Below are 13,727 nucleotides of genomic sequence, written 5' to 3' on the forward strand. Positions count from 1 at the left end.
GTATTTTTTTTGTATTTTTTTAAACATTTTTATTATTTTAAAGTTTTTTATTTAGTTTTGTATTTCTCTAGAGATTTTAGGTCATTTTATTAATGTTTTATTTAAAGTTTTTTGAGGTCTTTCTTTAATTTATGTATTTCTAGGAGATGTTTAGGTCCCTTTTTGGAATTTCTTTTTCATTTTTATTATTTTAAAAACATTTTTGTCTTTAATTTATTTGGATATAATTAGAAATGATTTCAGGTCATTAACTTAAAAAACCCTCTTAGATCAGCTGTAAATTCCTCGTCACAAAGCTGAAAACAACATGTTTTCTGATCTTTTAGAGAGATTCGTGCTTCACACATGATCTTATAGAATATGCTGCAGATTAAACTACCAACAGGACATAAAGGAGTTAAAATGAAACATCTACATCAGTAAAATGCAACAAACACATTAATGCAGCAGTAATATTAACACAAAAACCTCAGATATGATAGTAAAAAGGGAACTATTTACTGCAAACCCAAAACTTCCAATGAATCCTTTACTTCAGTCAGGTTTTAACTGCAGCACTCTGAGTGTTTTCAGCCTGAGATGGAGGACAAGATGTAAATAAAGTTTACTATAGTTATAGTTATAGTTATATAGTATAGTTATCTACGAGTTTCTCTCTGAGAAACTTTGTGTTCGTCTTTACTAAAGCGTGTCCTCTTCCATTCAGCTGCAGAACATTCATGCTGCTGGAGCAGCAACGCTGCATTGTTCTGTCTTATATAAGTTGCCTTGAAAACATTTAATACACTCATTTATTCACACACACACACACACACACACACACACACACACACACCTCCAGAGGTCTTTGACTCAACTTCTATAGAAGCTTTTAATAACTAAAAGACACTCAGAAAAATAATAACTCTGCCAAGGTTTCTTCATCTTTTTAATCTTCTAAATACTCATTCATTTTATTTACATTCAGGTTTGTTCAGGTAGTTGATGAGAACATTGTGAAAACATTCATAAATTCTCCAAACTTGGCTTTTAAAGAAGCCCTCTAATGCCTGACCTTCTGCTAAATAACTTTTTAAATATGTAGTGATATGAGTATTAATGTTAACGAGCAGGTAGACCAAACAAATCAAGTCTTTTTGAATGTAATATTATTAATAATCCAGACACTGCAGTCAGATGTCAGCCTTGTCAACAAGTACATGTGAGAATAATGTGCACGGCTTCACTTTTGCACGACCACCGTCATGTGCAGATGTTGCAGATATATATATATATATATATATGTGTATATATATGTATGTGTGTGGAGCCATGTGAGAGCTGCTGGATCATTTGCAAACTCACCAAACGAGCAATAAAATGTGCAACAAAGACACATTCAGCTTGTCTTTTGTGAATAAAAAGCTCTCAGACTTTACTTACCTCTGTCAAGGTTTCTACGTCCCGTAAAATAAACACAGAGACAGAAAATCTTTGGATTCATGTGCTGGAGCTTTTTCATTCAGGGATAAGATGCAGTGATTGTGAATGTGTGTGTTTGTGCGGCAGCGTGCGACGGCCAGTGTCTGACCTGTGACATGCCCAGCGTCTGCACCGCCTGCCGCCACCCGGCCAAGGTGCTGCTGTTCGGGGAATGCCAGTACGACAGCTGCGCCCACCAGTACTACCTGAACACCACCACCAGGACCTGCAGAGGTACACACACACACACACACACACACACACACACACACACACCAATAGGAAATTCTGTCTAACAAAAAAAGACAAATTGTTCCAAGAAAAGACACAAAATGACCATAAAGACGTAGAATGACACAAAATACACAAAATGACAAAAAAAGACACAAAATGACAAAAAAAAGACACAAAATGACCAAATAAAGACACAAAATGACCATAAAGACGTAAAATGACCATAAAGACGTAGAATGACACAAAATACACAAAATGACAAAAAAAGACACAAAATGACAAAAAAAGCCACAAAATGACCAAAAAAAGACATAAAATGACAAAAAAAAGACACAAAATGACCCAAAAAAAGACACAAAATGACCAAAAAAAGACACAAAATGACCGTAAAGACGTAGAATGACACAAAATACACAAAATGACAAAAAAAGACACAAAATGACAAAAAAAAGACACAAAATGACCAAAAAAAGACACAAAATGACCATAAAGACGTAGAATGACACAAAAGACACAAAATGACAAAAAAAGACACAAAATGACAAAAAAAAAGACACAAAATGACCAAAAAAAGACACAAAATGACCGTAAAGATGTAGAATGACACAAAATACACAAAATGACCAAAAAAAAGACACAAAATGACCAAAAAAAGACACAAAATGACCAAAAAAAGACAAGTCCAGAACGGCCGTCCAACACCAGACCCCGTCCGTCCGTCTGTTTGTGGCCTTTTTGGTTCATCAGAAAAAAAATCTTTGTTTTTTATTATTTGAGTTAACTTGTATGTAATGTGGGATTTCTTCCTGATTTTAGTGAGATATTTAGTTGTTTTTTTTTGGCTAAAATACACTCAAGTTAGTGTGAGAACTTAAAAAGGAGAGGCCCGACAATCGATCCCTGTGGAACGCCGCATCAGTTGTAGTTGATCCTTGGTTATAAATGGACATAAAGTATTCTCTCTAGATCAGGAATGTGCCATAAAATTAAACTGGAAACAACAGAGGAAGAGGAACAACATTACAAATAATAATATAATAATAATAAACCAGCATAAAATATCATGTCAAAATATGATTTAAATTACGTCAGAAACATGATATACAACCTTTAATATTAAAATAACTTTAAAAAAGAATCAGACTGACCTCATGGTGGTGCCCTAGAGCTACACACACACACACACACACACACACACACACACACTCTGGGTTAATAATGAGGATGTGTATTGGCCCTTTATGATAATCATAAATCCCTCTCCATCTCTATTATTATCTATATTGCGGTGGTTCTGTGTGCTACTTTAACTTTATGGCTCCATTGATCAGGTAATAAACTATATTAGGCTTCAGATATGCAGATTATAAACATGGTGTGAGCGTTTTAACGTGGCGTTAAATCTTCCCGTGTGTGTAGAAGAGTTGATGGATGAGACTCGGAGGATCCACGTCCACATCAGTAACTCGTCTTCTCTTCACTCCTGCACATAATAACTCATATATTATTATAAATATAGTGTCCATATATTTAATGTCCCACTAACCAGCCGAACACACACACACACACACACACACACCGTCACTCTGATCTCACTCCAAAACAACAACAAGACGTGTGGAAAATATGTTTTTCCTCTTTTATCTCAGAGAATAACAGCGGGATGAGATCCAGGTTCTGGTTTAACAAATTTCCTCTTTAATTCATTTCATGTGAAAGCTTCGTTCCCACTAACGTCACCAGGCAGACTTCGCCTTTATCACCGATTTTAGAAACAAATTGACCAAAAAAAGACACAAATTGACCACAAAAAGACGTAAAATGACCAAAAAAGACACAAATTGACCACAAAAAGACGTAAAATGACCAAAAAAGACACAAATTGACCACAAAAAGACGTAAAATGACCAAAAAAGACACAAAATGACCAAAAAAGACACAAATTGACCACAAAAAGACCAGTGCTCGGTGCGATTGCCCCGTGGCCCTAAATATAATATAATAAACTGTTTATAGCAGGTAATAAAGACAAAGAATGTTATCTCTGTCCTCCTTTACCTTTAATGCTCTGCACACAAACAGACACTTTATTTGCTCTAATTGTGTTTAATTCTTTCGTCAATATTAACAGAACACAAACACACAAACACACAAACACACCAGATCTTCAGCTGATAAACAAACAGTTTCAGAGTAAATCTGTCCTATTAATGTCTCCTTGTTGTCCTCAGAGTGTATTAATGTCTCCTTGTTGTCCTCAGAGTGTATTAATGTCTCCTCGTTGTCCTCAGACTGTATTAATGTCTCCTTGTTGTCCTCAGACTGTATTAATGTCTTCTTGTTGTCCTCAGACTGTATTAATGTCTCCTTGTTGTCCTCAGAGTGTATTAATGTCTCCTTGTTGTCCTCAGACTGTATTAATGTATCCTTGTTGTCCTCAGACTGTATTAATGTCTTCTTGTTGTCCTCAGAGTGTATTAATGTCTCCTTGTTGTCCTCAGAGTGTGACTGGAGCTGTAACGCCTGCAGAGGTCCTCTGAGGACGGATTGTCTCCTGTGCATGGACGGATACGTCCTGCAGGACGGAGTCTGCTCCCAGAGCTGCTCACCTGGATCCTTTGAGGACGGAGACAGATGTCTCGGTCAGTCAATCCGTCTCATTATGTCTCTATAAACCATGTTGTCACTTTGACTTACTGGATCAACACTTTGACCTCAAAAAAATCACATAAAATCAGATTTTTCTGACTTTAAAAACACAATCATGCTCAATGAAGAATTTAAATCTTGTAAAAAGACGATATTTATTATTAATAATAATAATAATAATAATAATAAATTTAATTTATATAGCGCTTTTCTAGACACCCAAAGATGCTTTACAGGAAATAAACATTTAAATAAACATACATACAAGAAACTTGGGATGGAGAAGCGGCGAACAAACAGCACCAGCGTTCTCTCACATCACAACAAAAAGATATAGCATAACAAGAGGAAAGGGCAGAAGCAACATAAACGCATAATACATTGTTAAAAATATCTATAAAGCAACATTTACATATAGAATTGATTGTTGAGTATATATATCATCATAATGCAAAAGTGATGTATTAAATGTGCAAAATATTCTCCTAAATGCCAGATTTTCATCATTAAAATTGAAGCTAGTAAGGAAGTAAATGAGTTTCAGCTTACGTAACGGCTGTTTTTGGTTTGATCCTGGAGTTTAACTCGTGTTGAATGTGTGTTTACTGTGTGTGTGTCAGGTTGTGATGACCACTGTGTGGACTGTGGGGGTCCGGGTCGCTGCCGGCGCTGCCAGCCCCCCTACGCCTCCCTGCAGGGTCACTGTGTGCTGGACTGTGGCAGGAACTACTTCCTGGACGGAGAAGTCTGCAAACGTAAGACTCTCCGTTTATTTATCAATCTGTCACATTTTGACCTGTTTTTAAGAGTCCAAGGATCTCAGAAGAAGCTGATTAGTGGAAGGTCAGTGTTTGATCACAATGGATGATTTATTTTAGGTTGAAATTTGGACATGAAAGTTTGTAAAAGACACATTGGTCCTCATTTATCAAACGATGGTAGAAACCAGCTCTGATCTGAGCATATATTTGGTCTGACGACAGGGTTCACCTGCGATTCATCAAACAATCGTATCTCTCCAATCACATCGTGACAATGATCAGCTGGTGAGAAATATATATAATATACAGGTGTAAAATGACCAAATGACACAAATTGACCTTAAAAAGACACAAAATGACCAAAAGAGAGACAAATTGACCAAAAATAGGACACAAATTGACAAAAAAAGACACAAAATGACCACAAAAAAATGTAAAATGACCAAAAAAAGACACAAAATGACCAAAAAAGACATAAATTGACCAACAAAATGAAACAATTTGACCAACAAAATGACACAAATTGACCAAAAAAGACACAAAATGACCATGAAGACATCACGCTGACTCAGACCTGCGTAGCGAGCTGAGGCCAGAGAAGATCCGATCCTCACCTCCAGACTGATGAACACCGAGCCCTGTAGAAATGATCGTACGGACACTTCACGCTCACTTTCTGTCCTACGCTGGTTTGATAAAAGAGCGCCATTATGACCAGAAAAGACATAAAATAACCAAAACAAAGACAGAAAATTACCAAAAAAAGAAATAGAATTATCAAAAAAGACAGAAAATTACTTAAAAAGACACAAAATTACCCAAAAAACAAAAAAAATTACCCAAAATGACTAAAAAAGACATCACGCTGACTCAGACCTGCGTAGCGAGCTGAGGCCAGAGAAGACCCGATCCTCCAAACAGACTGATGAACACCGAGCCTTGTAGAAATGATCGTACGGACACTTTACGCTCACTTCCTATCCTACGCTGGTTTGATAAATGAGGCCATGATGTGGATCAGAAACATAAAGAAAGGTTCGGGCTGGTGACTGTGATCTGGTCCTGACAGCGTGCTCCTCTGACTGCGTCCTGTGTGACGGTGTGGGACGCTGCAGCGCCTGCCGGGACCACGCCTTCCTCCTGGACGGATACTGCACGCCAGACTGTGGACACGGCTTCTACGCCGACCACCAGACCAGGACCTGCCACGGTAAGACGAGTTCTGGTCCAAACTTCTGAAACCTTCACAGATCTCATGTGGCGGCTCGGGTTAATTAATGACCCACCGCTGATCTAGAGTTTATTAATATTGTCAAACTTTCCACCTCCAGACACAACCTGGTTAAACAGCCTCAGGTCAGAAACCACATTAATATTCAGCTTTAGGATATTAATTCACATTCTCTCTGCACTTATTAGTTACAGCTTCAAGCTCTTTATTTAGAATATTTGGTTTTATTTAAGCTGAATAAACTTTGTAGCGTGTAAAGTTGCATTAAAAAGTTTGTTACATGAACAACCTTCTTTTAGAGGATCATGTCTGGTTCAGTCCAGTAGAAGTTATTCAGCTAGCTGACGGTTTTAACTGGTTTTGTTGGGAAAAATACTGTAATTGTGTTAACAGGCGACTGTGATATGGACACCAGAGTGTGAGAAAAGTTGCCATGTCAAAGCTTGTAGTTTTAAGTTCTTGTTTTGGTGAAAACACTGGATCTTTGAAACTTCCAGTGACGTATTTTAAACTCAGTCGAGTCTGAACTGATGGATTATTTCCGATATATTGCAGTGATCTTTCCCTGGACGGAGGAGGGAGATGTGGGGTTCTAGCTGTAATGAGACACTTCATCATGAACTCTTCCTCATTAAAAAAGGAAGAATAAAACTCCCGTAAATTAAAAGTCCAACTCCTGCAAAGGTCAAAGCAAAATATTTCTTTAAAAGACAGGAACCTTCTCTGGACTTTACGTTGCACATTTTAATTATACTTTATATTGTGAACTATTTCACGTTCCTGCACTAAATGCAAAAAAGCTCTTATTATTATTATTATTATTATTATTATTATATTATTATTATTATTATCATGTATTTTTTCTCTAATATTTCTATTAGCACTTTGAGATTTCCTTTATTGTTAAGTGCATTATAAATAAAATGTATTATTATTACTATTATTATTATTGTTAATATATATAAAATATATACATATTAGATATATATTAAACCATTATACCATGAATACAGATTCATATTTGATGTCTCCATCGTATGTTAATAAAACAAAGAAAGCCTCATAAATAATAATTCATGTTAGATAGATAGATAGATAGATAGATAGATATACTTTATTTATCCCAAGCTGGGAAATTACAGTGCAGCAGCAGCATTACACACATAGACAATGACAATTAAATAAAAAGAACAATCTAGGCATACTTCAAGCAATAAAATATAAAAATACAATAAAAAATAAAGTGTCTAAAGAAGGAGTATGTATTAAGGAGTAGAATAGAATTCCAGTGCAGAATAAATAGGAATATACAGTATAAAAATGTTGGTGCTATGAAACAAATAAGGTGCAATGAACAGTGTGCAAACCTTCTAGACGTCACTTCCAAACAACGCCACGTGGCCGGTTGCCAGGCAACAGGCTGGTTAGCAACCCGGCGCCGCGCCACGTGAAGCTGCCAAATGTTAATGTGTGTGTGTTTGTGTGTGTGTGTGTGTGGAACATGAAGGAAACAGGAACATGAAGGATTAAAACTGAGAGCCACATGCTAAAAACAGGCTGTTTTCTGCTGTTTTCTGTCTGAAACCTGAATCTGGTTCTGAGTGTTTCTGGTGCCAGACTGATCCTGATGGACAGTTTCTCCTCAGGTTTCCTCTCTGACTCACAGGAAACCCAGTTTCTCTTCCCTCAGGTCTAATGGACTAATTAATAAGCTGTCAATCACACATGAAAGGAAACTCCTGGGAGAGAGCTGGGACAAAAACATTCTTTGAATTCTGAAATTCTGATGAAAAAACTGGAAAAAAGAAAGTGAACGGAGGTGTCGAGGAGAAATTAAAAACATTTCTTGGCAACAACTTTGATCAACGAAGTCGCCAGAATAAATGTTGGCATTGTTTGTTTCTGCAAACCACAGATAACGTTCAATAACTACATTTAACATTTTAAATGACATAGAAAATGAACATGTGAACCACTGTAACACTGTGAAGTTAAAACACTGTCAACATGTGACGACGGCTGTTTAAAACACTGAAAATACACAAAAAAAAAATCACCTGTAGCTGTAGTTTCTGTTTCAATCTCCAACACAAACGACTCACCATGTGCAATATTATTCATACTTTCGGCCACGTTATCTTTTAGGACTTGTTTCTTACCTGTCCGTGTTTTTTTGCATGTTTAAGGACTTTTGGGCCAGGTGTGTTTGCACAAAATAGGAATTTGACTTGTTTTTTTCTCTCTCTTGTACAAAAAATACAGAAATGCAAACATACAACTGGAAATATTAAAAAACAGGCTAAAACAAACATGTAGATGGTTAAAAACAAATAATTGAGAAAGAGAAAGAGTAATTGTTGAGATGAAAGACATCATCAGAGCGCTTTAAACAGCTGAAACCGTTTATAATTTATAATTCATAGAAACTCTTTGTTTCCTCTTCATGGAGCTCAGATCAGCCGTCAGAAACGTGTCAACGTTAACAGTTTCCTGTTAGTAATTAGTCCGATACTAATTGTTTCTGGTGAATCAGGCTGTCTGCAGGTCTTTAGACGAGTCTTGTTCTTTTATTTTTGTAGTTTTTATGTTTTATGAACAGTGGTGGTGGAGCTGCAGGCGGAGACGCCCGAGGCCTCACCACCAGATTTATGAAATTTGACAAAGCATAATTCTAATAGAGAAATATATTATCATGCTCCTCTTTGTGATAAATGCTTTCTTCTTGTGAAATAATGAACATTTTTCAGCCTCCGGGCTTCAACTAATCCACAAGTTAATCAGGCGAAATAGCCTCCAGCCACATTGCTTTGTTTTTTTTAAAAACTTTTTTTATTTTATTTTAGCCAGCCGAGAAAAGAAAAAAGTTGAGAAAGAAGTGTTCTAAATTATAGACTTATATTTCTTTTGTGGGTTTAATTATATGGCGCAGAGTTTGAGATTTGTGAGTTGCTGCTGGCCTCATTAGAGGAGAGAGATAATGAGATTACAGATAATGAGATTACAGCCTCAGAAGAGCTGATCTTTAAAAAGTTCCCCAACAAAAAGTCACGTCCAATTAAAGACGGCCGCTGAAATACCAAAGACGGGACCGAGACTCATTACGCTAGACTACATTATGACTGGAACACAGTGAGGGAGAGGCTGAGATCCCATCAGTTACTCATCTTCTACCTTCTGCAGCAGAAAACACAGGTTCTCATAGGTTCATACGGGATGTTTATAAGGAAGCAGAACTCATAGATGAACCCCAACAGAGCTTTATTTCAGTTCACCCTACCTGTCATTAAATATCAATTCCATATCATTCAAACCTTCAGAGAGACAGAGAGAGTGGAAAGGCGTAACCAGAAGGCGTTTCGTAGTAACCGGAAGGTGTTTCGTAGTAACCGGAAGGCGTTTTGGTGTAACCGGAAGGTAGTAACCGTAAGGTGTTTCGTAGTAACCGGAAGGTGTTTCTTCATGAATTTTGTTTCATAAAGAATTTTTTTTTTTTTTTAACAAGTTTGATCCATTTTTAAAGGACCTGTGGTCACATCGGGACCCACACACACACTAAAACACACTAAAACACACACTCTGTTTTATTTCATAACCTCGTTTCATGATCCAGCTGCAGGTTTAATGAGATAAACGTGAGGATTTAAAATGCATTAAAATAATTAATTGGGGTAATTAGAGGCTGTATGTATGTTTCTATATGTATATATATATATATATATATATATATATATATATATATATACATATATATATATATATATATATACATATATATATATATGTATAATAAATTATTAACTCATTGGTTACAGGATTGTTAGTTATATTGAACTGTTTGACTTTAATCCCGTCTGCTGTAATGATCAATAACTGGACGTCAGTGTGGTGGTTAAATGGTTGATTTGGTTAAATGGTTAATTTGGTTAAATGGTTAAATGGTTAATTTGGTTAAATGGTTAAATGGTTGATTTGGTTAAATGGTTGATTTGGTTAAATGGTTGATTTGGTTAAATGGTTAATTTGGTTAAATGGTTGATTTGGTTAAAAGGTTAACTTGTGGTTCTGGTCCTCCCAGTGAACGCCGTCCCCCCGGCCCTCCAGGTCAACGGGTCCCTGCTGGTCCCCCTGGGTGGTGTGGCCCCGCTGACCCCCAGCCTGCTGCAGGTCCGGGACCCCGACAGTCCCCCGGAGCGACTCGTCCTCCAGCTGGTCCAGGACCCCACCAACGGACACCTGGTCCTGTTCAGAGGAGAGGGGGCGGGGCTAGACCTGACCAAGGACCACACCTTCACCTGGGACCAGCTGAGGGCCGGACGGGTCCGCTTCAGGCACCATAAGGACAAGTCCAGGTCAGTGGGTCTCTCCTAGTCTCTCCATGTCCTAGTCTCTCCTAGCCCTAGTCTCTCCATGTCCTAGTCTCTCCTAGTCCTAGTATCTCCTAGTCCTAGTCTCTCCATGTCCTAGTCTCTCCTAGTCATAGTCTCTCCTAGTCCTAGTCTCTCCTAGTCCTAGTCTCCCCTAGTCTCTCCTAGTCCTAGTCTCTCCATGTCCTGGTCTCTCCATGTCCTGTTCTCTCCTAGTCCTAGTCTCTCCTAGTCCTAGTCTCTCCTAGTCTCTCCTAGTCCTAGTCTCCCCTAGTCTCTCCTAGTCCTAGTCTCTCCATGTCCTGGTCTCTCCTAGTCCTAGTCTCTCCTAGTCCTAGTCTCTCCTTGTCCAGGTCTCTCCTAGTCCTAGTCTCTCCATGTCCTGGTCTCTCCATGTCCTAGTCTCTCCTAGTCCTAGTCTCTCCTAGTCCTAGTCTGCCCTAGTCTCTCCATGTCCAGGTCTCTCCTAGTCCTAGTCTCTCCATGTCCTGGTCTCTCCTAGTCCTAGTCTCTCCTGAGACATCATGGTCATTATCTCTGATAGTAGTCAGGCGGTTTTAGAATAGAAAGCACCAAATATTTTCCACATGCTCTCCATCACTATAGGTTTCTATTTTAGATGGGAACCACTTCATCCAGATTGCGGAGATTCGGAGATGGCACCCATATAAAATCTATGAGAGCCAATATATCTTCCAAAGCACTCCGAAGGTCAATGTTAGTGTCAAAATCTACATTTTCTGGGTCAAAGAATAATTAAAAACTATTGAAAATATCACCAGATGAAACGAATGATGATGAAAATGATTTGGCCCAGTAGGACAGGAGGGTTCAACCTGTGGTAATGAGATGAATAGTCAGTTATAGAACGTTTCTCCTCTGATATGTGAGTCTTTGAACGCCTCGTCTTTGAACGCCTCGTCTCTCTCTGCTCCTGTTTTCGACCCCTGTCGTCTGTTTGATTCCTCTTTTTAAAGTTCATTTCCATTAACCTCCAGATGCATCACGTCCACTCTTCTTACACAACGAGGCGATATTTGCATTGATATGCATTTGTTGTGGATGTTTCCTGCTGAGTGATTCTCAGAGATCAGAGATCAGAGAGGCTTTAACATGTTCAGAGAGAATCAACCTGTTACTGCGCTGACCTCTGACCTTTCTCTGCAACCAGTCTGCAGCACTTTGAGCCTCTAAAAACCAGATAAAACACTAAATCTGCTGAATGGACGGATCATTTACCTTGACAAGATTTATTAAATTAAGATGATTAAATCTAGAAATAAGCATGTTGAACACTTAAAATAAGAAATTAACTCTTAATAAAACCAGAATAAAAGCACATAAAGCCAGAAAAAAACCCAAGAGATTTCTTAAATTAAGATTATTGAATCTATAAATAAGCATGTTGAACACTTAAAATAAGAAATTAACTCTTAAAACAAGAATAAAACCCAAGTAAAACCAGTTAAAACCAGAATAAAACCAGAATAAAACCACATAAAATCAGAATAAAACCAAAAGATTTCTTAAATTAGGATTGTTGAATCTAGAAATAAGCAAGTTGAACACTAAAAAATAAGAAATTAACTCTTAAAACAAGAATAAAACCCAAATAAAACCAGTTAAAACCAGAATAAAACCAGTTAAAATCAGAATAAAACCACATAAAATCAGAATAAAACCAAGAGATTTCTTAAATTAAGATTATTAAATCTAGTAATAAGCATGTTGAACACTTAAAATAATAAATGAACTCTTAAAACCAGATAAAGTAAAGCTGCCAGCAGTGATGAACTGGCCCGAGCAGAGTGACCTGATGATTATTTGGTTCTTACCAAGATAAAAAAAAAACCTTTAGATTTAGAAGTGTTAGATCATTTATCTGGTTTTAAGAGTTCATTTCTTTTGTTAAGTGTTCAACATGCTTATTTCTAGATTTAACAATCTTAATTTAAGAAATCTCTTGGTTTTATTCTGATTTTATGTGGATTTATTCTGATTTTATGTGGTTTTATTCTGATTTTATGTGGTTTTATTCTGGTTTTAACTGGTTTTATTCAGGTTTTAACTGGTTTCATACCGATTTTATGGTTTTATTCTGGTTTTATTCTTGTTTTAAGAGTTAATTTATTATTTTAAGTGTTCAACATGCTTATTTCTAGATTTAATAATCTTAATTTAAGAAATCTCTTGGTTTTATTCTGATTTTATGTGGTTTTATTCTGGTTTTAGCTGGTTTTATTCTGGTTTTAACTGGTTTTATTCAGGTTTTAACTGGTTTCATACTGATTTTATGGTTTTATTCTGGTTTTATTCTTGTTTTAAGAGTTAATTTATTATTTTAAGTGTTCAACATGCTTATTTCTAGATTTAATAATCTTAATTTAAGAAATCTCTTGGTTTTATTCTGATTTTATGTGGTTTTATTCTGATTTTATGTGGTTTTATTCTGGTTTTAGCTGGTTTTATTCTGGTTTTAACTGGTTTTATTTGGGTTTTATTCTTGTTTTATGAGTTAATTTCTTATTCTAAGTGTTCAACATGCTTATTTCTAGATTTAATAATCTTAATTTAAGAAATCTCTTGGTTTTATTCTGATTTTATGTGGTTTAATTCTGATTTTATGTGGTTTTATTCTGGTTTTAGCTGGTTTTATTCAGGTTTTAACTGGTTTCATACCGATTTTATGGTTTTATTCTGGTTTTATTCTTGTTTTAAGAGTTAATTTCTTACTTTAAGTGTTCAACATGTTTATTTCTAGATTTAATAATCTTAATTTAAGAAATCTCTTGGTTTTATTCTGATTTTATGTGGTTTTATTCTGATTTTATGTGGTTTTATTTTGGTTTTAGCTGGTTTTATTCTGGTTTTAACTGGTTTTATTCTGGTTTTATTCTTGTTTTAAGAGTTAATTTATTATTTTAAGTGTTCAACATGCTTATTTCTAGATTTAATAATCTTAATTTAATAAATCTTGTCAAGGTAAATTATCTGTCCATGCAGCGAGATCATTTCCCTCAGATTTAC

The 13,727-nt window shown here is 36.4% G+C and overlaps 1 protein-coding gene across 1 annotated transcript in view; it reads left to right on the plus strand.

Moving 5' to 3' along the window:
* Window positions 1-13,727, plus strand: part of fras1 (Fraser extracellular matrix complex subunit 1) — a 233,783-nt gene that overhangs the window by 80,182 nt on the left and 139,874 nt on the right. Inside the window, exons 11-15 of the mRNA XM_059337817.1 lie at window positions 1,549-1,695; window positions 4,197-4,337; window positions 4,965-5,099; window positions 6,175-6,315; window positions 10,412-10,685. Of these exons, the coding sequence (XP_059193800.1) occupies window positions 1,549-1,695; window positions 4,197-4,337; window positions 4,965-5,099; window positions 6,175-6,315; window positions 10,412-10,685 (838 nt within the window). The remainder of the gene's footprint in view (window positions 1-1,548; window positions 1,696-4,196; window positions 4,338-4,964; window positions 5,100-6,174; window positions 6,316-10,411; window positions 10,686-13,727) is intronic.

The sequence above is a fragment of the Centropristis striata genome, chromosome 7, assembly GCF_030273125.1.
Source record: "Centropristis striata isolate RG_2023a ecotype Rhode Island chromosome 7, C.striata_1.0, whole genome shotgun sequence".
NCBI classification, from domain to species: domain Eukaryota; kingdom Metazoa; phylum Chordata; class Actinopteri; order Perciformes; family Serranidae; genus Centropristis; species Centropristis striata.